At 35.6% G+C, this 22304-nt stretch overlaps 4 protein-coding genes across 6 annotated transcripts in view; 3 read left to right on the forward strand and 1 right to left on the reverse strand.

The window, feature by feature from the left end:
* dsx (transcription factor doublesex) overlaps positions 1-2499 on the forward strand; it is a 66849-nt gene extending 64350 nt beyond the window's left edge. For both annotated transcript variants that reach the window (XM_034320834.2, XM_034320833.2), the window contains exon 6: positions 1829-2499. The gene's annotated coding sequence lies outside the window, so the exon portion shown is untranslated. The remainder of the gene's footprint in view (positions 1-1828) is intronic.
* A 13408-nt stretch (positions 2500-15907) lies between these two features.
* Positions 15908-16957, forward strand: Uxt (Uxt prefoldin-like subunit). The gene is made up of 2 exons (XM_034321969.2): positions 15908-16218; positions 16364-16957. The coding sequence occupies exon 2, from the start codon at positions 16391-16393 to the stop codon at positions 16823-16825; it is 435 nt and encodes a 144-aa protein (XP_034177860.1). The 5' UTR covers positions 15908-16218; positions 16364-16390; the 3' UTR covers positions 16826-16957.
* Positions 16958-17057: 100 nt separating this feature from the next.
* Positions 17058-22105, forward strand: LOC117603133 (cysteine sulfinic acid decarboxylase). Of its 2 annotated transcripts, none has more exons than XM_034321967.2 (7): positions 17058-17497; positions 18197-18443; positions 18677-18884; positions 18979-19355; positions 20116-20307; positions 20995-21246; positions 21493-22105. In XM_034321967.2, the coding sequence occupies exons 1-6, from the start codon at positions 17058-17060 to the stop codon at positions 21166-21168; spliced, it is 1638 nt and encodes a 545-aa protein (XP_034177858.2). In that variant the 3' UTR covers positions 21169-21246; positions 21493-22105. The 2 variants fall into 2 exon arrangements, with proteins under 2 accessions (XP_034177858.2, XP_034177857.2); XM_034321966.2 differs by having other exon boundaries at positions 21599-22101.
* The window catches only part of LOC117603132 (kin of IRRE-like protein 2), a 214410-nt gene continuing 209335 nt past the window's right edge, over positions 17230-22304 (reverse strand). Inside the window, exon 17 of the transcript XR_004581142.2 lies at positions 17230-17363. The gene's annotated coding sequence lies outside the window, so the exon portion shown is untranslated. The remainder of the gene's footprint in view (positions 17364-22304) is intronic.

Genomic DNA, 22304 nt, shown 5'->3' on the forward strand with positions numbered 1-22304 from the left:
GAACGGTTCACGGTTTCGTTTCGGCACCTTTATCTCTGATCACGAATTGGTTTTAAGGATCATCTTTTAGACACGCGTAGGGTATCGACAGACACGAACGTCGATTAAAAAGAATTCTAAGGGGAGATTCGAGACGTCCACGAAAATCCTTTAGAAGTCAGTCCTGTACGGATACGGATCCGGTCTTTATCGCCGCGATGCTTTCGAGCCGTATGTCGACGGGACACGTTTTACGATGCGGCCAAGTTTTAGTGCCGACCGTGGAGGTTTCGCTTCGCCAAGATTTTCAGACTTCTGCTTTAGTCTACCTCCTTCGTCGTTGATATTTTTGCGTACACCGGAAATTTCATTCGTATATCATCTAATCTGCTGTCCATAAATGTATTCGGTTACCTAACAAATTGGGATATACATGTAACTATATTTTATAACAATAATATTAATATTTTATTCTTGTTATATAACATGAAAACTCATTGTCACTCCTCTGATCGTTTTTGGATCGCTCGGAAATCTAAATTCAAATCTCTTGCACTTTTTTTTTTTGACATCGAATCGGTGCAAAGGGGAACAGAAATATAGATGATACGTTCTAGAAAAAGACAAAGAGGTAGCAGCTTGTCTAGACTTCCGAAAAAGTCAGTCACGACCCTAGGTCGTGACGTAGCAGGAAACCGGGTCTGGTCTGGCCGGGGCAAATGGCGGGTGGGTGCACGTATGAAAACTAAGTCCGGGTTTCATTTGACTGACTTTACGAGGGAGACATAAAATGGATTTTACTGTCGGCTAGTTCGCCAGTTCTCGAGTTGGTAACGTTGCTTTACCGAGCATAATATAAAGGCAACCCCGTTGCCTTTGCTTTGCCTTTCTTCCATTTCGCCGTTCGTTGTTTCCTCGTCCCTCAGGAGGATCCTTACCTACCCTCTTCCTTTGCCACCACCTTTCGACAATTTTCTTTAATCCGCGTCGTCGACCTGTCGTGTCCTTAAAACCTTGGGCTCGCGGTAAGTTTCCACCCTGTACGGTGGAAACTTCTCGCCGAACGGATTTAATATCCGCCGGATAAGCCAGCACGACGGTCGTTAAGTGAACTTCGAATTCGTTTCCTGTGCCTGCTTCGCAAGCGATTCCACTACTACTCTCGCTGTTACCTTTTACTCGCTTAATAGGATGTCATTACCGATCGTTTTCTGGCCCACGCCACTTCTTAATGACGTTTTTTACGAAACGTTTACCTGTCCATCCAGCGTCTCGCGTTCCTTCTTCTTTGTCTTCTTCGCTTTCGAGTCACGATACTGGATGATTTGAAAGGGATGATGATAGGTCACTAGGGTACATCTGTGCTTTTATGTTTTCAGAAACATAAGTTTCCTGTTTAATTGGTTGACGCCTTTGATTTCACGTAATAATTTTTCTTCTCGTTTTCTATAACAAATAATATAATTATTGAAATTTATACATTTAACTTTAGATTAATATCCTTGTAAATATTTGGCAAATTTAGGCCATGATTGACCCAGCCTCCAAGAATCAATTATCATTAAATTCTAAAATATCAAAAGCCAATTTACAAAAGGATACTTAAACTATTTAGCATACAATTCTTATGAATCCCCATTAGATTTGTAAGTTCCTATGAATAATAGAGTGCTAAAATGAACACATCTTCCCCTGCACGTGTACCGCAAACCATTATTACCAGAAGGTTCCCATTATACCGCAGTCATCTCGATCGAACAATGTAATCCTTCATTTTCCGATTGCCAAGAACCAGTGCACCGAATGTAACACATCGCTAACCGCAGGCCAATGTTTTTTCTGATTTCAGATCGATTACCGACCAGTCGGTGAAGTAAAGCGACTGGAAGAACAGGTCGAATCCAAAGAGAAACGACGTCGTGTTAAAGAGAAGGAAATAGGAGGGGCCCTGGTAGAAGAGGAATCGGTATACAGAAAGGAAAAGAAACGTTACTTCTCAGTATTATTTCGTTCGCTCTCGTTGTTCCCCGAACAGTTCGAATCTTAGCATCAACCATCATTTTCGTATACCATTAGGAAATTTCCGATTCAACCGGAACCGTGTATTGTTATTTCACCCCTCGGTGGTAGCCTCGAGGGGTACACAGGTTACTCGATTCAATCGACGATTCTCCATCCGGCGGAAGACGATCACGAACGGTACTGAAGCTCCTCTTCCTGAGACGAGACACTTGGCTCGAAAGTGGCCTGTTCCGAGAGGAACACGAGTTTACAGGCTATCGACGAGAAGGAATCGGTGTCTCAAGGTTGTCTTCGTTCGGGCAACAACGTCGCGATTCGTGCTCATGTTTCGAACACGAAGGGATCCAGCCGCAAACAAATCGTGAGAGAGAAAGAAAGAGGCAGAGAGAAAGAAAGAGAGAGAGGGTACGTTGTATTCAGCATAGACTTCTTCGCGTTATTTCTCTCTTCTTTAGGATGTTTTTTTATTTTTTATTTTTTTTTTTCTTTCTTTTTCTTTCGCTGACCAAGAGAACAAGAAAATCATGAAACGTTTTTGTGAGTGGTTCGTGGGATGCCGTGGGGTTCACGGACAACGTACACCTCGGGCATCCCTCGTCCTTGCACGTCCTTCGGTTCGTTGATCGAATCTGTCTCCCCACCTCTCTCTTTTGTCTTCTCTCTCTCTATATATCTTTCAAATCGATCTTCTTTTTTTCGCGTTAAATATTCGCTCTGTAGAGCACGGATCGACGTTGTCAAGATAGGGGAACAGGACACGCGTTTGGAGCCGCTTCGTACAGCGCCGGGCACGGCGAGCTTCCTTGGGGCAAGTGGCACTGGTCCGAAGGAGACCCTTACCACCTTTAGAAAATTTTATTTCACTCTTCAGATATTTGAATTTTGAAAATTTTCTGAATTTTCACGATTCTATGGTCTCCTTTACTTATATCGCCATTTTCTTTTAGGAAGTCCTCTTTGCTCGTCGGTGTACAGTTGCAAAAGATGCGCCTCGCCGACCGGTTACCAGAATCCAGTCGTAAAACGCCGATCACTTCACGGTTTTCACGATGATCGAGCACCGATCGCGTACGGTATATTTCGCATACAAGATTCAGCCAATGTCCTCTGGCTTATAGGTAACTTTGTACAGGAAAGCCTATATGGGATTCAGGAGGCGCGATGGCCACCATTGATGGCCGCGGTTCCACGAGACCGGGCTCATTTTCTACCCCTTCCTGTCAAACAAATTTCGAAACTGGATCCCATTGATGATCCCGATCAATATTTTGCCACTCTAAGGGCGTCGACGAGCCTCGTATATAATCGAAAGGAGGTTTGTGTTCATACGAACGCATTACTGTACCGTGGAAGCGACAAATCGTGTGATTTAGGTGGCAAAGGTAATCGAAAAGACTTCTGGTTTAACAGCCATGGAAGAGATTCGAGACCCGGCTCTCCTGTAATATATTGAAATTTCATTCTCGGGCGAACGTCCGGCTGGTTTTTATTCTTGTCAATTTGCAACGTTGCTTTATTACTTATATTCATATGAAACTAGTCGCACACCTGTCCTGGCATAGCCGATTTGGCTAATAGGTGAATTAAAGTTAATGCAACTTGGATCAAAAAACGTGTTTTCCAGGAGGTTTATGGTCTGTCTACACAGCTTGGATAGAAATTCAGTTTTTCACTCGAATTAAACACGCTTCTCTCCTTGACGTGTAATCAATTTTAACCTTTTCCCTGCTGCATCTGTTATAAAGTATCATTACAATTTAATCTTTATTACTTATATGTAGTGATGCTCTTGAGGTACATCTTCATTTCATCGCTCGATAACTAATTCTGCATAGATTATGTGTATCTTCGACGATATGTATGTACTTACAGGATGATGCAAAAATTAGGAATGGATTTCAAAATGATAGCATATGATTAATAAAGATTATTTTTAATAATAAACAGAGGGAGGTCCTTTGGATTTTAAATTTAAAATAAAATTCTGCAATTTTATTTTGCTATAAAATCATGTAACCTTCCATAATAAATCTCCAAGGTGTGTTTTATAAATTCTAAAAGTAGGAAACTATCTATCAGTAAAGACGTAAATTGAAATTCTCTTGTTAACTAACGTTTAATTTGTAATTAATAAAAATCTATCTTAAGATATCATAATTTTTCCTGGGAGCTTACGCAGCGAAAGGGTTACATCTCGATCAAATACACATCACATTACAGAAAACAATTGAGAGTACAAAGCTACTGTTCGTTGAACATAAAAGAGAAAATGGTGTCGTTTAATAAAAAGTAGATCCGTGTCGATAGGATGTGATCAAGAAATCGACGGATACGTCAGTTGTATGACCGAAATGCAATAAAACGGCCGCTCAAAAACTGGTCATTCCATCTCGCGGCAAATTAATTTTCAAATAAGAATATCGAGGGCTGTTTTATTCTTTCGCCCCTTTTTTTCTCCCCCCTGTTTCCGAGCTCCTCCTCTTTTTTTTCTCTCTCTCTCTCTCCACGTTGCCGCTCTCCTCCCTTCCTCCTGCTCGTTCCTCTTTCCCCTTTTTCTTTTTTTCTTCCCTCTTTTCGTACAGCGGGAACACGTTCCGAGTAACAATTTGATGCGAAGCCTGATTGGTTATTACCGTACCGAGCTTAATGACTCGACCCGTTTAAATGAATTTGCTTCCCGATAATGAGCATGCGTGCCTCCAATATTTATCATTACCCGTGGCCCGGTCTCTCACCGCTTAATTTGCAATAACAGGATTTTATTTACAAACTGATGCTCGTCGTCTCGGTTTCGTTTTGTCCGCGGCCCTTTGGCCAACCATCCGAAGCAAAAAGGGTCACTGCACCTGGTGGATACCTTGTTGGACATTGTGGCCATTTTTGTCTTTAGTCACGCACGTTCATGCAGGATTAAAAAACAAACAAAAATAAAAAAGAAAACGTAGAGTATCACGATGTAGATAGCGAGAGAGAAGTGGGACCGGTGTACCGTAAGTGGTACAACGAAATAATAAATGAATTACAGACAGTGATTCCGATGGATGCAATTTGCCGGAAGAGAAATCGTTTTATTCGGTGAGGTATTATATTGATAACGATAAATAAGAATTCTTGGCACACATGGTACGTTCAGGGGATAGCGTGAGCGATTAGCATGGCGTCGATTTTTTATTCGTTTAAGTTCCTTGGTTAGAAAGTGCGACGCTTACGAATGCGAATATGATTTCGTGAAAAAGAGTAAAAGAAAAATTCTTCGTGACAGTTGACAGGAATTCGAAATATTATTTTTCTTTCCTCCCGTTAAATTTTATTGAAAATAAAATTTTCTTTTGTTACGATGAATTTTTTCGTTTCCTTTTATGTTTGTATAAGTAACGATTTCTATTGTTGTTTCGATGAATAATTAAACCAACTGTACAGCGAAATTTAATATTTTTAAAATTATAGCATTGTTACGTATATAGATGTTTGTTAAATTTTTCTGAACAAAGGTGTAGTTCCTTCTACTTGAAACTTGAATGTTTGTATCGCGAAAGATGTGTATTTATTAATCGATTAAGATGTTCAATTATCAGTTTGTATTTCTTCTGTAGCGACGGATAGTAAAGCATAAGCAGTTTAAACTACAAATTATAGGAAAAGCAGAAAAAATATATAATATGCAATAGCGTTATGTCCAATTTTAACGTACTAAAAATTGACTAATGGTGTTACCCGAAGGGCAGCGATACTTTTAAAAGAGGAGAAATGAATGAGACTAAATTAAAAGTGTGCAATAAAAATATGTTTCTACCGAATTTATTCGTACAGCTTTGCGGAAATATTCGTTTCGAAGATACATCGTGATTCATACGCTCGTAATCGAATGTTAATTAAGCAAATTTAAGCCATTTATTTTATTCCATTCTTTATTTGTACTTATGGGTAATGTAATAAGATATAAACTTCAATATGTTATTTAATGTATTTCTTTTAAAATACCTTACATCTTTGTGTACAAATTTAAATAATTTAAACAATTTACTCAGATACATTGAAAAATTTGTCATCCAATCGACGAAACAGCTTGAAATGAGATATGTACCCCTGTTTCTAAAGAAAAAAAAAAAAAAGAAAAAAAGAACAAAAGAAATGTCCAGTCGCGAGTGGAATATGACGTTTCACACGATGCAATTCATGCACCTTCTGTAATTTTGTCGCCCACGAATTTTCTTGTGTTTAATAATATATCAAATGTTTCATGCTATATACTTATCGTAAACGGTTGACAAAGAGACGGGTTACTATCCTTCAATTTCGAGCTTCCGCTTAATCGGTGTCCAGACCATCAATGTCACTCGAAAGCCTTTGACCTGGACGCAATTGCAGATCGTGCGAAGAGGCGTTCCTTGCTTACGAAGGATTCGATCGAAATTAAGGTGCAGAACCAGGAAACGACGACTGGGGGTGTGCTATGAAAACCGGAAACAAGTACGTATCCCCTTTGGCCAAGACAGGAGTGGATTAAGATTTCTGGTACCCCGGAGCTATCGGGCCTTTGGAGGCTCTTCTAGTTAATAAACTTGCTTTAAAAATTGAAATTGATTCTAAATAAAATAACGTTCAATTGCTAAGAAAAAAGAACAACGATACAAAAAATATTTTTTGACATAGTAAATGGAAGGCTTATAACGTAGCCTACCTTAATCCAGCGTTAGGCTAAAAAATTATTGCGATCTTAATTTATAAAACATGTATTCTGGAAGGGCTTTACAAATTTAAAATTAGTAGTTTCTTCATTTTTCGACCCAATCGATGGGGCACCGATACCGCATCAGTTTCTCCAAAAGGGTTCCGCTTTATACCTGAAAGCATGAACTGCAAGTTCTTGGGTCATTGAAATTTCAAGGATATATGTCGGCTATTCTAAAAATTCTAATGATTTCTTTTCCCAAAGACGAACAGGTTGATTAATGGTTTCTTCTGGAACTAGTTATAGTTTCTTTGCACAGCTTCAGCATTTGAAATTTATTTTAAGAACACAAGGGCGATTGAAAAAATTGATATAATTTATATTTGATTAGAGATAAATCTCATTTTCTAATAAATACTCTGATGATTTAGGACACTTTTCTATGCAATTTCAAGTACAGTTTCCAGAGGCGTGAAGGGGTTAAAAGTTATATTTAGAGGATTGGCATCGCATAAAATGGCAAATGTCGATTTCAGATTCTTTCCCATTCCCTTCTGTTCTCCGTATCTCCTATGTTTATACGTAGATGTAAAGAAAGACACGTACGAGTGGTTGAACATAACGAGGATTTTACAACGCCATCCGGCGACAGTTTCGTTTTTACAACTTGTTACGTCTCACATAAAAGTGACCAGAACGGTAGTCAAAGCGAAATGAAACAGGAGACGAGAAGATAGAAGAGATGAAAAAGTTATAAGGAATCATATTGCACCCACTTCGTACAATCTACCTGCTTGTATCAATTAATTTCATTGATGTATCTTTTTTTTTCAGTAATTCACAAACGAACATATATGATAATGAAAATACTATATTCAATAAAATTCCAACACCATTTTATCACACGAAAGTATTATAAAACAGGATTTATGAATTATCAATTTGAAATTTAAAGTTTGAAGAAAATAACTACATAAATGTTTTATTACTCATTTTTCATTAAAACAAATAATGGATTAATCAATAATTGTTACATGGATAAAATTATTATATTTATCTTATGAAAGTAAGTCCATTTTCTCAATTATTTTCTATTTCTATTTTTTTTTTTAAATTACAAAGGAATTTTTTTATTGAAAATTCCTTGCCACCGCGTATATTCATTCAAAAATAGATTATATTATTTTTGCATACAAAGAGCCTCGAGTGTTTGACCTGATTCAAGGATTACTACTGATCCTAAGCAAAAAATAAGAGCGTTTATCTGAAGAACTATAAAGAGAAAAAGGTCTCATTGAAAAATCCTCAGTGGAACGTTAAGATGATTGTTTTGTCAGTGTTTAGTAGTAATATCTAAGGATTAAATGAACGTTATTATTGGAATATTCATTCGATAACCATCGAAAGTGTGTTACCAGTATTTATTTCACTAGTTCAGATGTAGCTTAAGAAGACAGACAAGTATGAGAAGTTACAGAAAGAAAAGAGACGTAAGTAAATATACCGGTTACATTTTATCCATCGAGGCTCATGTTCGGTGTAAAAAAAGGGTGGCGCGAACTGGATGACACTGTACGATTGAACGACTTATGCAGATTATCCGAGACACATCGGTTTGAATAGCAAAATATGCTGGAGAACTTGTCTTCTTTCTTCTGACTACTTCTCAACTACTTGTCTTATTGTTTGAGTTGTGAAAATTAATGAAATTTATTCTTATTTCAGTCTTTTAAAATATAAATGAAAGATAAATGTGCACAATTTCACTATACGTTCTCATTTCTAGAGAGTTGTATAATTTCTTTTTATTTTCAAATTCTGCACACCTACCTTATTTCTGTATTAACTCGTTGCGGTTCTCTGACCGAGTAATAACGTTTCTCCTAAAGCATTAATATTACCAAAAAGAAGCACTGCTTATTTCAGACTCACAGCCAGAATCCACGAACGTTGTCATTTTCGAAATAAGAGGAACCACGTCAAAGTCGTTCGAATTGTCAGTTCTCCGACTTCGTTTCCGCTAAAGGATCACACACCGTTATTATGGCAAGCTTGGACATTCTTCCATTTGGCAGAAGGTCCTATGCACGCGATCAATTCTTGCTAATCTGTTTTCTTAAAAACAAAGAATCGTTCCTCAGTAGTTCGCGTGCGGGAACATAATTCAAGATTGTTAGCTGACGTTCGAATGATTTGTTTAAATGTAACAAATTAGGAATCATAGGTGAAACAGCTTCTTTTGAAATAGCACAGGAAAAGAAAAAAGTTTTTCCGAGGGTCAATTGAACATTCGTCCGTAATAAATTACGTACTTCTTGTTCTTATAAAATAATTGTAATATTTGCATAAAATTTTAATCAAAATGAAAATTTAAGTTCTCTTTTCAATCGTAAATAAGTAATTTAATAATTTTCTTAGAGCCTCGACGATGAAACGAAACAGTAATTTTCTTTATAAATAATGTAATTGATGACGCTTCTTCTTTACTATTCATTAGACATTGAACTATGTAATAATATGCTAATTCTATAGAAGAATAATTAAATTGAAATCCCTTGAATAGCAGAAAAGCTAAGTAATAAATGTTCATCATCAAAATTGTGTACGAATGGAAAGTTTAATTAAATTTAATGATAATCATCGTTTAGATATCCGTGCATGCAATAATTTCAACGCTAGGCGTTATTAAATTCAAATGTTTATGACTATTCCAATAACGCCTATAAAACAACCGCTGTCAGTCACTTTGAATTTCACGATTGGTGCATGATAACTTCCTTATTTCAATTTGTTTTTTTGTTCGATACCTGTTTTCGCTCATCCTGTGGAAACAGTGACTAGAAATAAATAAATTCAACAAATTTTATAACATAGTTCTGCGTTTCCTTCGTTCTAAAATTTGCAATTTCCAACTGATTCATGTTCTATACAGGGTGTACCAAAAATATTTAAAAAATTGAAGAAATATGTTTTTGATTTACGATAAAAAAATTGAATATGTTACTTCAAAGTTCCGCAAGTGCATTGAACAAAATTTTCGAATTCGAATCGAACGAAAATATTAAAATTTCCTCCCAATGTTCACTTGCTGCATGGAGTATATCTTAATCTCTTAATTAAACGAACTTAAAAACCGAAGATAATGAAATAAATTAGTATTCATGAAAGTAAACATCTCGTATTCGAACGGATAGGTAAGAGAAAGACGGTTTCGAGTAAATGAATAGACAGATAAAGATCTGAATAGCATAGAAATACGTATTTAGCTACATAACCAGATAAGAAGTGCATGCAAACGGATTAACGAATATAAAAACAGGAAACTGGAGCGATGGTAAGTGGTAAAACGAGATGGATCAGGAGAAATAAGGAAGGCGAAGAAAGAGGAGGGTTCGAATAGTAGAGGAAGGTAAGAGGCAAAGGGAAAAAGAAGAAAATTTTAGCTGAGGAAAGTCATGCGAGTCGGTCGGTCGGTTCGAGACGGTATAAAAGCATTGCATCGCTTTAGCTACGGTATATTTCTGCATTATATAAGCAATATAGTCCTTAGTTTATGTTAGGGACGCCGCAGTTAAACGTTGCTCAGACTTTTATAGGCCTGTACGCGAATTCCCGTACTTATGCCGGTTACGACGCCTGCCGCGGATGCACGCGTGTGTTACACTTGCATCCTTCGCGTTCCCGCTTCTTTTTGTAGCCTCAAATGGGAAGAAAATACATTCGCTACGCAAGATGGATGACTCCCCACTGTTGTATAACGAAGTGTTAACCCTTAACCGGTAGCGTACATTTTTCACGGCGATTAAAAGCTCGACCCTCAGTCTCGAGTCGTTATTTTGACGAAGTACATGCTGACGTTCAGTATCTCTTAACATTTTGATGACCGCCGTCAACTATTTCTGATTTTCATGCTTCAATATCATCCTTCATCTTTTTGTACGTCCCAGTTGATACCGATTATGCTTTGAACGTTCTATGGACAATTTCCTGTTAGGTATAGAAAAGTAGATATATAAAATTACGCAAGTCATCTAGGTGTAAACCCATTCTGCCGGAAGACACTTCCACACGTTTTTATATTAAATTATTCATTGAATTTTCATTATTATCAATTAATTATCAATTCTCAGTTATTAATTTAATATTCAAACCTTATTCGCAATGTGCTATTTTTTACCTTAAGTGTTTCTGTATTTAATTGCCATTTTATAATTACTTCATAAATTTCTCTTCTAATGAAACCAAGGATATTACATTTTTATGTTATATTCGAAAAATAATTTTTAAATGGACCGTCGTGCAAAAGTTAATTTTTACTTGTGTCTAGTATATTAATTTGCAAAATTTGCTAGGTCAAGGTCGTTCAAGGTTAAGTTTCATCAATGTATCGCAACACTTTCTAAACTTACTTAACATTGAAATTCGAAGGCGCGTCCCTGAAAGTCTGTGCACTGATCAATCTCTCTATCCCATCGAGAGTTTCGACACGAATTTGACCTCGAATAACCCTAATTTCGAAGGCTATCGAAATTGTTTCTTCAGAGGAAAGAGTATAATAGTTCTACTTAAAAGTTGTGAAAATGATCTTCAGATTTCTATAAAACTAGGTAACATTATTAGATATACAAATTAATTCAGTGCCTTTCCTTTAGAATTTAATTTAAGTCAGCATTTATAAAATATTATTTTTCACACTTAATAAAAATTACACGTTATAAAGTTTACATTTCAGTAATAAAAAATAAAAATTTATTAGTTTCATAAATTAATTGTTAAATTTTAGTCCACCCTGTATCTTACATTACGCATTACAATTTCAAATGACTTGTGTGTTGTGCATTTAGTGTATCTGACACCACATTTCGACGCTTTCAATAAGATGATTCGTCCATTTCTCGTTGTAATTGTCTTAAAATAACTGGTTAATTATGAATGAAACTTACGTGTATGAAGTACATATTTCATGTTGTTGCTAAGTAGAAAAGCGCAGTCTCACTTCGCGGCGGGAATGATACAATCTAAAATGCATTTATCATTCTCGTAAATTACCTAACAAAATAATTAATTCATTTGATATTGTTTAATTACCTATTTGATAGGAACATTTCCTATCTCAGGTATCACGTAAGTGTATAATATTTTTTAAATACGAATTTCTTATTTTATTCAGAAAGCAGATAGATAGACAGAAATTTTACTTTAATTACAGCTACAAACTTTATAATAAATTTCCTGATAGAATCTACAAATGATATAAAATCATTCTAATCTTTGAGATATGTTAATCAATTTCCAAAATGTTTTATTTCACACATGAATTAAAAAATATAACACTTACCTTTTTCGTTAAGTCCAAAATTCCTTGAAAACATATTTTTCCGATTAAAAAGTATCAGAAAATGCGAGAGAGATATTTGATTTTATGACAGTGTCACACAAAGGAGATCCCTCAGGAAATGCACCAGCAATTTCATATTACACTCTGTAGTACTTGTTTCTTTCTTACGGAAATCGTCGTTTTATTGATCACGACACAGCATCAATAACATTTTTTATCACTCACACACCATTCTGGGTATAACCAGTTTTCTTTACTTCTTTCTTTTCCAGCTGACGTTCGAATGCCCGACAAGATCTTCAAGTACGTATTGCACGAATCTTCGTGTTTCTTACCTTGGCGTGTCAGGCGGTTATTGAAGTGAATTTCTGAACGATCAAGCCGCAACAACCGATCCTCTCACCGTTGGATACAAAGTGTATACATATAGGAACTACGAGAGAACCCCGTGCTGGTACAAAGCGTGTATGGTAACTAAAGTTCCCGATGGGCGTGAATGGTTCGATCCGAGCTATGGAAGAAGAAACCCGGAGTTACCTGCTCCGGCTTCGCACGCTATCCAGTCGATGAAAGTTGGCGAAAAATGGCGGGTGTACCACGGAATGGAGGGCAAATGTCGCAACAATATTCTTCTGAGTAGACGGTACAAGGTAATCGTGTACCTTGAAAGCCAAAGAGGTTATTTAGCTGCAAGTGCAGGATTACAAGTTTCTGCATATTGCAGGTCTCGAACCGGTATTATTCAAAATCACTGGATTTAAACAACTTCTGGGTCAAGCTTCAACGTACTCGATCTCTTGACATGAAATTCGAAGCCGCTTGCAACGTGTGAACGAATATAACGTTGAAAAAGAATTCTTAATGGTAATTAATTTTTCTAATTGGAGTTATTAGAAAAAAAAAAAAAAAATAAAGGCATTTTGTTTTACTTTGTTTAGAGATACTTTATATAAAAGTACGAGTTCTTAAATTAGAAAGTTATCACCTCAAAATATTAATTCTATGAACTCCCAAGCATCTACAGTCTTTCCTTTTTTTGGTATCCAAAGACTCAAAATTCAGAGTTATCTTCTCCTAAAGATGAATCACGTAACTTACCTTTTGATACTTCGGTTTCTCGAATCGAGTATAAAAATGGATAATTTATTTTGCGATAATTCCATGGTATTTTGTAAATTATTAACTCTACAATTATCTGCACGTGACTGAATTATACGTTCAGCGAAGCAAAGGTAAGAAGTTGCGCACTATGTAAATTTACGTGGTATGCTGTAGCGCAATAATACCATTAGGCAATGTCCTCACAAATTACCAAATTGTCGCACCAATTAACAGAATACAGCAGGAGGTGATGTCAAAACATCAGCACGAGCCACATTAGTCGTTTTTGATAGCAGAATTTATCAATAAATTTTGATTTACCAGCTTTTTCTCTTAAGTATAGTAGGTAGGAAAAATGGAGGGAAAGAAACTGTTCCAACATTTTTCTTATTAGTTCATATTCTTTATTTTGTAAGACAGGAAATACAGTGTTAGGTTTTCATTTGGCTTATCCTAAGTTCTCCTTAGATTTCTCTGTACTCTATAACTTATTATCAGTCGGTGTCTCGAGCTCAGCTTTGCCATATTAAAGGAAAAACAGGAGCAGCAAGGGGAGGTTGATCCAACCCTTCTCTCAACACTAGATTGACGGCTTCACCGTGAAAACCGGTGGGGTCGTCAGGGCCGCTGGCGTCGGGAGTGGGGGCTCCAAACGCCCTTGCACGCGGTCCGAGGAGAAGTCGGCACTGGGTGCGACCCCCGGTGTCGGCTACATGCTAGGCACCATAGATAGGCACTAGTGTGTCAGGCGTGGAGGGCTCCGGAGTAATACACAAACTCCCGGCGCCTTCCTTTAACGCCAATATTGGTCGCCGTGGGGTTTTAGTCAGTAGGAATCTGACACTCCCCCGCCGCCCTCCCCCAGGGGACGGTGGGGGGTCTTATGCAAGATTTCCCCACGTTAAAAAAAAAAAAAAAAAAATATTCACATCCCAACATCATCCTCATCCCTACATCCCTTACATCCCAGCATCCTTTACATCCTTGCATCCCTTACATCCTTGCATCCTTTACATCATTGCTTCCCTTACATCCTTGCATCCCTTACATCCTTGCATCCCTTACATCCTTGCTTCCCTTACATCCCAGACATCCCAGACATAACTTTTCAGCCCTCTAGCGGCAAAAATGCGAACTAAAATCTTGATGTCGAATCAGCGCCATCTGGTTTCAGAAAAAGGAACTAAAGCTTGCTGAAATTTTGGCCCTCTAGCGGGAAAAATGTGAACTAAAATCTCGACGTCGAATCAGCGCCATCTGGTTTCAGAAAAAAGAACTAAAGCTTGCCGAGATTTTGGCCCTCTAGCGGGAAAAATGTGAACTAAAATCTCGACCTCGAATCAGCGCCATCTGGTTTCAGAAAAAGGAACTAAAGCTTGCAGAGATTTTGGCCCTCTAGCGGGAAAAATGTGAACTAAAATCTCGACCTCGAATCAGCGCCATCTGGTTTCAGAAAAAGGAACTAAAGCTTGCTGAGATTTTGGCCCTCTAGCGGCAAAAATGTGAACTAAATTTTGAACGTTGATATAGCGCTCTCTAGCAGTGAAAATTGGAACTAAACTGGTGAGATAAATAAAGGATGCAGATGTAGGGGATAGAGTGATGTAAGCGATACAAGGATGTAAGGGATGCAGAAATGTAAGGGATTCAAAGATGTTAGGAATACTGGGATATAAAGGAACCAGGAATATAAGGGTAGCAGAGATATAAGGGCTACAGGGATGTCAGGGATACAGAGATGTAAGGGTAGCAGAGATATAAGGGCTACAGGGATGTCAGGGATACAGAGATGTAAGGGTAGCAGAGATATAAGGGCTACAGGGATGTCAGGGATGCAGAGATGTAAGGGTAGCAGAGATATATGGGCTACAGGGATGTTAGGGATGCAGAGATGTAAGGGATGCAGAGATGTAAGGGATGTAGTGATACAAGGAATGCTGGGATATAAGGAATACTGGGATGCAGGGGGTGCAGGGATTTAGTAGTCCCCATGAGGCCCATGAAAAGAATGAAAAAGATAAATAACTGCGAAGGGAGGCCTTGGTCCATAAAAAGGAATAGGATGATAAATAACAGGGCGGTTGGCCGAGGGTTAGAAGAGGGATAAATTTATAATATTCCTTATTTAAGAAGCGAAAAAATAAATAAAGTAATTTAAATAAACTCCGAAAGGAAATTAGAAATACATGTATATATGATAGGTTGATCCGCACCCCTCGGCGGTCGCTATAAGACTGAGGAGGTCGCACCTCGTTCTGGGTCAAACTTCTCATATTGGGAAATAATTACTCTGTTTTGATTTAAGTTTGATTTTCATGTATGTTCTGCTTTTGATTTATTAAACATTAAACAGTTATTGAATGTTGTATGTATAAATAATTGAGTTAAAAAAAAAAAACAAAAAAAAACAAAAATGGGAACCAAGGATTTGAACCGAGGACCTTTAGATTGCGAGTCATGTGTTTAACCACGGAGCGGACCTATGACTCGCAATCTGAAGATCCTCGGTTCGAATCCTCGGTTCCCAATAATTTTTTTTTTTTTTTTTATGATAATTTTTATGTAATAATGATTCAATAAGAGACAAATTATCATTAAAAAAAAAGAAATTGTTGAGAACCAAGGATTTGAACCGTGGATCTCTAGTCAGGTGCGGTAAAACAGGCACGATTATCATACCGGCTGTGCTCTTTGCATGCAGACCTAATCTCATCTGGGGGTGTCTGAGACCCCAAAAATCATGACCCCTCGAGAACAAAGGCATGTCCAATCTTCTTGCATCTGTAGTCGCTGCAATAATACCAATAACTGTCACCAGAGGAATAGTTGGCGCTGTTTCACAAACATTCGAGTGATTTTAGAGTAATGTTTTGTTTAATTACGTATATTCGTGCAATTGTCAGGAGCTTTTTAATCTTATTAAATAACATTCATTTTATCTTGTGATTTTCTTGAATGATAAATTAAATCCCCTATGGTTACACTTAATAATGATGTTTATCTTAACCTCAACAGTTAATAGTATTTCATTTTTAAATAAGATTAATTGAATGTAAAGGATTGAAAATTGTTCCGTGAAAAGTTTTAGTAGTTACCTTTGTTTTGGGTAAGTGTATGTAATAATAAATTAAATGTTTGTATAATAGTAAACTATACAATTCACCTAACCTGTATCATAATCGCTTTCCATATTTACTTTCATAGTTTTATGAAATTAAATGATTCTGAATGTATTTTGCATATTCTTTTAGTTCCTTTGCTGTACAGGTGGTTCAATTATGAATCCAGATATTAATGAGAAGATCTTAAAGTTTGAAACATTTATCAATGAAGTATTAAAAGAAGATCTTGCTAAGTTACAGCAGAAAATTGATGTTAAGAATGCAGATGTTGCAGAGTTTCTTCAGCTAAAATCGACCATAACTACTCTTCAGAATAATGGCTTTGATAAAAGTGGTTTCAAAACCCAAGTAGATGTAGGACAGAATTTCTTCGTCGAAGCACATATCCCTGATGCCTCTACAATTCTTTTGGACATTGGCTTAGGACACTATGTTGAATTTTCACTACACGATGCCATAGTAATTATTAATGTAAGAATTAAATTACTGGAACAACAGATTGCGCATCTCCGTAAAGAAGTAGCGAAGACGAACGCTCACATCAAGCTAATTCTTCTTGGTATCAGAGAATTACAAGGGTTCGGGGAATGAACGTAATACACAATATAATTTTGTAATATCATTGTTGTACATAATTTTGCGCTAAGTACTCTGTACATATTAGAGCTTAAACTGCACGATTGAATGAGATTGAATAAATACTATTTCTTTATTTTTTCTAAACATTGTTGCTTTATTTTCAAAATCACCAATGCTAATCAATCTTACGAGGGTTATTATACAGTACAATTATTGGTAATGCCCCGTTAATTTATTAGCCCGGATGCTGGGCTTTTGTTTCCTCGTTAAGGGCAATTGGGCGAATTTACCAAGACCTTGTGCTTCACTTATATACGATAGAGGTCAATCGCGAGCGGATCAGTACGTTTTCTGCCTCAAGCTGCTTTCCCATTTTCCCGACGCTTTCTGGCGTCAGGCAATTTACATATTAATGTCGGATTGGCGCAGTATACCATGCGAGGAAAGACACAAACGATTTCTCGAGAAGTTTATCGCGGCCTTGATCGATTCCACCTTCGAAAGCGTGTCCCGTAAAAATCCAGTGTTGAGATGGAGAGAACCAGGTCACCTGCAACATATCATAAACTTCGGGTTAGAGGAGGAGCCGAGAAGCCAGGATAGTCTTTTAGAGATCGCGGTTCAAGTTTTTAAGTACAGCGCGAAAACGGGACATCCTTACTTTATGAATCAGTTATTCTCTGGGTAAGATACTTTTAAGTCCACGAACTTAATTTTATAATGATGGCAAAAATTATAAGGTTCGTGAGTTAATAAATAATTCGATGAAGTTTATGGAATAATTACACTGTAGTTCTTTAATGGCTTGTAATTTTATGTTTGTTTTTCATATGGAAAATAATGATTAAATTATGTTTGAAAATTTGTATAATGTACGTAATAAAACTGTCGGATGTTGGAAGTTATCATTATCTTTGCCGTCTTGGATCTGAAACATTCTCGAGCCAGATCTGAATAAATGTACTCTGTTTCCATTATTTTCAATTTTGGTCATAAAATACAGTTTTACGTAGCTTTTTTTATTTTCTTCTGTGAATGGTACGAAGTCATTTCGTATAATTACTTCTAAAAAAATCATTTCTGATTGCTATATTTAAGCAAAATTCTATTTAATATGGAGATTATTTAATAATTCTATAATTAAATGGTGAAGTTTTCGTATTGCATGTTTGTTGAATATTTTACCTTATTTTATTTTCTAAAATGATGGTATTATTAAATATAATACTGCAATTTTAATACGTGAAGTAACTTTATTTCTTCAAACAGTAAGATAAAGGGTTGAAACATTTTATATTAAAAGAAGAAAAGAAATTGATATTTTTGATATATTTACGGGAAAGATGTTACAAGTAGCGTACTATTTCACTGAAATTTATTTAGATTGGATCCATACGGTTTAGCCGGTCAATGGCTTACCGACGCTCTAAATTCTTCCTTGTATACTTACGAAGTGGCACCAGTTTTAACACTGATGGAGAAGACTGTAATAACAAAATTGTTGAGCATGTTTTACAATGAAGAAAATGGTATTACGATTGGGGATGGTCTCTTCTGTCCAGGAGGTTCCTTCGCGAATGGAATTGCCATCAACCTGGCTCGATTTTCGTTTAGAAAGAAAAGTCCAGACGTAAGTATCTGAACAATTGTAAAAATAATTCAATTCTTTCGAAAATTTCTTAATTCCATTACCACAGAATTCATATTTCATGTATTTTTTAAAAAAGTTTTGTAGCACTCTGACGAATACAATATGCTTTTGAAGTTTGATCCTTCTTTTTTAACACTTTGCATAAGTTTTCTAATTTTAAAATAAATTTAAAAAATTAAATATTACCCTTTAATTTATTTTGATCCATTTAGAATAAAAAAGTTCCATCTACAAATTTGGTATTATTCACGTCCGAAGATGCACATTATTCGGTTTCGAAATGGGGAAGCGTATGCGACGTGGAAGTTATTCTAATAAAAACAGATGAATACGGCAGAATGGATGTTAACGACTTACGAGCCAACATACTGGAAGAACAAAAGAAAGGGAATCATCCGTTTTCGGTTTCTGCTACTTCAGGTACGATAGGTGACTGAATAAATCGGAAAGAAGAGAAGAATATATCAGTGACTGATGTGCAATGTTATTTGTCAATAATGGTGTTCATTTTTAGGAACGACAGTTTTGGGTGCCTTTGATCCTCTAATTGAAATTGCAGACATTTGTCAAGAATTCGATATGTGGTTGCATGTTGATGCAGCCTGGGGTGGTGGTTTAATATTCAGCAGAAAGCACAGTGTTCTCTTAAGAGGAATACAAAGAGCAGATTCCATTTCATTCAATCCACATAAATTACTGGCAATCCCTCAACAGTGTTCAGTTCTTTTAACCAGACATGAGAATATTTTTAAGGAAGCACATGCTAAACAAGCTCCCTATCTCTTTCAAAAGGACAAATTTTATTCTACTGATTTAGATGTTGGAGACAAGTATTTACAGTGTGGACGCAGACCAGATGTGCTGAAATTTTGGTTCATGTGGCAAGCTAAGGTAATATTATAATTCATATTTTTATCTTAATCTATTTTTGCTTATTTAAAATTGGTTTATCCCTGATGTAAAATATTTTCTGTGTAAAAATGCTTACCTCTAAAGGATCTTGCTGTCTCATACGATATACCATGATCATAAGACAAGATTTTGCATTATATAGAGTTTCCTCTCTTCCCCTTATTAATCTTTAAGTGTCAACCACTTATGCAAATATCTGCAAAACTAGCCTTGGTAGCACTTTTTCCCCTGATCTTCCTTCAATTGTGCATCTTGTACTTTGTGGTTTAAGCAGCTACTGCGATGCACTCCGTACAAGATAAGGGTCTGTATGCTATGTTTCAAGTGCTTGCCAGTATACTTATGCATATATTAACTTCCCCTGCTAGGAATAAAGAATGTTCATACTGCATCTATTCACTGCATTTTCAAGATCATAAAAGGAGCTCCTGAAATTCTCAAGGGGGTCTGCGGACACCAGTGCATTTAGACCAGCAACTTCCACAGCTCCTACCAGTCCCTTTAGCACTTACATAATGAATTATAATCAATATACCTCAATCTTGAATTAGTTGGCTATAAATTATAGTGTTACACAGCTCTTATCTTACAGGGTAAATACCTTGTAAGGTAGTATTGTATTTTTTATTTCAATGTTTTCGATATTATATATAAATATAAAAAATTATTTCTGCATTATTTCTTGATAATTAAATTTTACCTAAATGCTGTTACAAAATTACAGATAAATTTGTTTCAGGGTAGTTCGGGTTTTGAGAAACATGTGGATCATTTAATGACATTGTCAGCTCTTTTTAAAGAAGAGGTCGAGAAGAGAGAAGGCTTCGAATTAGTAACAGATTCATGTTTTATAAACGTGTGTTTCTGGTTTATACCGCCGTCTTTGAGAAATCAAAACCTTATGTGTGATTACAAAATACAATTAAACAAAGTAAGTGAAATAAATTCTCTGAAGTGTTTATATACTTTTATTTATAGTACTCACATTATTAAAATGTGATTTTTTATAAAAAATTGCAGTATGATATGCAAAATATTCTAGATTTCTTTATAATTCAGTGGAATATTACTTTTTATGCATTATATTAAGTTTTTGAAAAATATTTATAATTAGCACAAATAATAATTTTTTTAATTTATGGATTGCAAATAATAAAAATAAAATATATCTGATATGAATAGATCCGAATAATTTGCAGAATTATAATTTTGAATAGTATATACCAAGTACTTTATTTTCTATAACAATTTGAAAATGATATTTACTCGTAAAAGAATTGGAATATAATGTTTTGAAAGTTAAAAAATGACATTTTATAATATAGTAACAGATTTACAGTTTCCTACTATGTCAGGAGTAGATATTAAAGAAATCTACCATTTAAGTCGATTGGTATCTGCTATACTAACTGCAGGTATTCAGTTTGAATGATAAAACAGATTTCATTTATACCAACAATTAATAAAAAAATTAGTTACTGGCAAACAGTAAATTATTGTAAAAATCAGAAAGAAAATATGTTTGACTCTTTTGAGATAAAGTATTTAATTAAGATTAAGAGCTAGATTAATAAGGAAATAACATTAAATATATTAAAAGAATAATTTGTTTAATTAGGTTGCTCCTAAATTAAAAGAGAAGATGGCGAAAAGAGGCAGCTTAATGATAAATTACCAACCGCTTCACGAGAATCCCAATTTCTTCCGCTTCGTTGTTCAAAACTCCGGAGTATCCGCTCAAGATATTTATTATGTCTTCGACGAACTGGAGAACCTTGGAGAATTTATGTAAATTCCTTTATGATGAACAAAAACCACGTATTGATAGTTCAGTATTGCCAGACTTCATCGATTTTAGAAATAAAAGCAGGTAATAAAAAATGAATAAAATATATTATAATCAACCCTTAAAAGAAGTAGAGCCTATCTGGACGAAGGGCAAGTCCTTCATCACAAATGTTTGAAACATTTTTCAAAAATAGACTAATTGATTGATTATTTTTAATTGAAAAATTTGTTTCAATATTCTTAAATGAAAATTAACGGTGTCCTAAATTGAACTGTATTTTACCTAGAAGAGGAACAAATTCTAGCCACGGCAATCAATTCTTTTCAGTTGACTAGGAGAAACCTAGCAATCAGTTGATCTGATTAGGAGAGGGGCCGCTACTAAATTTCTAATGCCAAGCTACGATGCTAATTCATGACTCTCTTCGTTGTAGAAACCGCGGCGTCGCGACGTACCGGTTGACTAATCCTGATTCAAGTGACAGCATATAGAGAAGCCCTATGTATATCTATAACACTACTTTTCATGCTATGTAGCGAATTGATTTGCAACCACGACAAATCGCACGGTTTCCCATCGAAACTATACTCTATCGATTACTTTCGAATTGAGATTTTTAAATAAAACACGCTACATCAGATTCGCGAACGTGTTATTAAAAAAATTATTTTATAGAATATGTAGAATTTGAACTTAAAAGCAAAAGACCATCTCGTTTGAAATTATATTTTATAAGTTACCAAAGGTTTTAGCTATGACGGTACTTAGTTATTATATCCTCTATTTTATTAGTATAATTGAAAATAAAAATTTAATCACTATAATTTACCTATCTGTGCAACAAAAATAAATGAACAGTGGAAAGTTACACTACTGTTTAATTTTATAATACAATAAAAATATTTATGCATATTATAGATCAATTTTTAAAAGTATACATTTAATTAAATCAAGTGATACAGTAATTTGTAATTAATAATTTAATCTGTGTGTAGAAAATATTGAAAATAAATGTATGTCACAAAAATAAGCGAAGAGTGAAAATCTTTTAACCTTTGAACAGCGGATATATTAATATGAAATTCAGAATTACATAAAATTTCTTCATCAATAACGAAATGACCATTGTGTGAAGATTA

The sequence above is a fragment of the Osmia lignaria genome, chromosome 12 (assembly GCF_051020975.1).
Source record: "Osmia lignaria lignaria isolate PbOS001 chromosome 12, iyOsmLign1, whole genome shotgun sequence".
Classification (NCBI taxonomy): Eukaryota; Metazoa; Arthropoda; class Insecta; order Hymenoptera; family Megachilidae; genus Osmia; species Osmia lignaria.

What these genes read in the sequence shown, in the direction of transcription:
- Uxt (XM_034321969.2), top strand. Translation starts at nt 16,391, where the DNA reads ATGAATCCAGATATTAATGAGAAGATCTTAAAGTTTGAAACATTTATC.
- LOC117603133 (XM_034321967.2), top strand. Translation starts at nt 17,058, where the DNA reads ATGCTGGGCTTTTGTTTCCTCGTTAAGGGCAATTGGGCGAATTTACCA. An exon ending in GGTTCATGTGGCAAGCTAAG is followed by an intron (nt 19,356 to 20,115) that starts GTAATATTATAA and finishes AATTTGTTTCAG; the next exon opens with GGTAGTTCGGGTTTTGAGAA. An exon ending in ACAAAATACAATTAAACAAA is followed by an intron (nt 20,308 to 20,994) that starts GTAAGTGAAATA and finishes TTGTTTAATTAG; the next exon opens with GTTGCTCCTAAATTAAAAGA.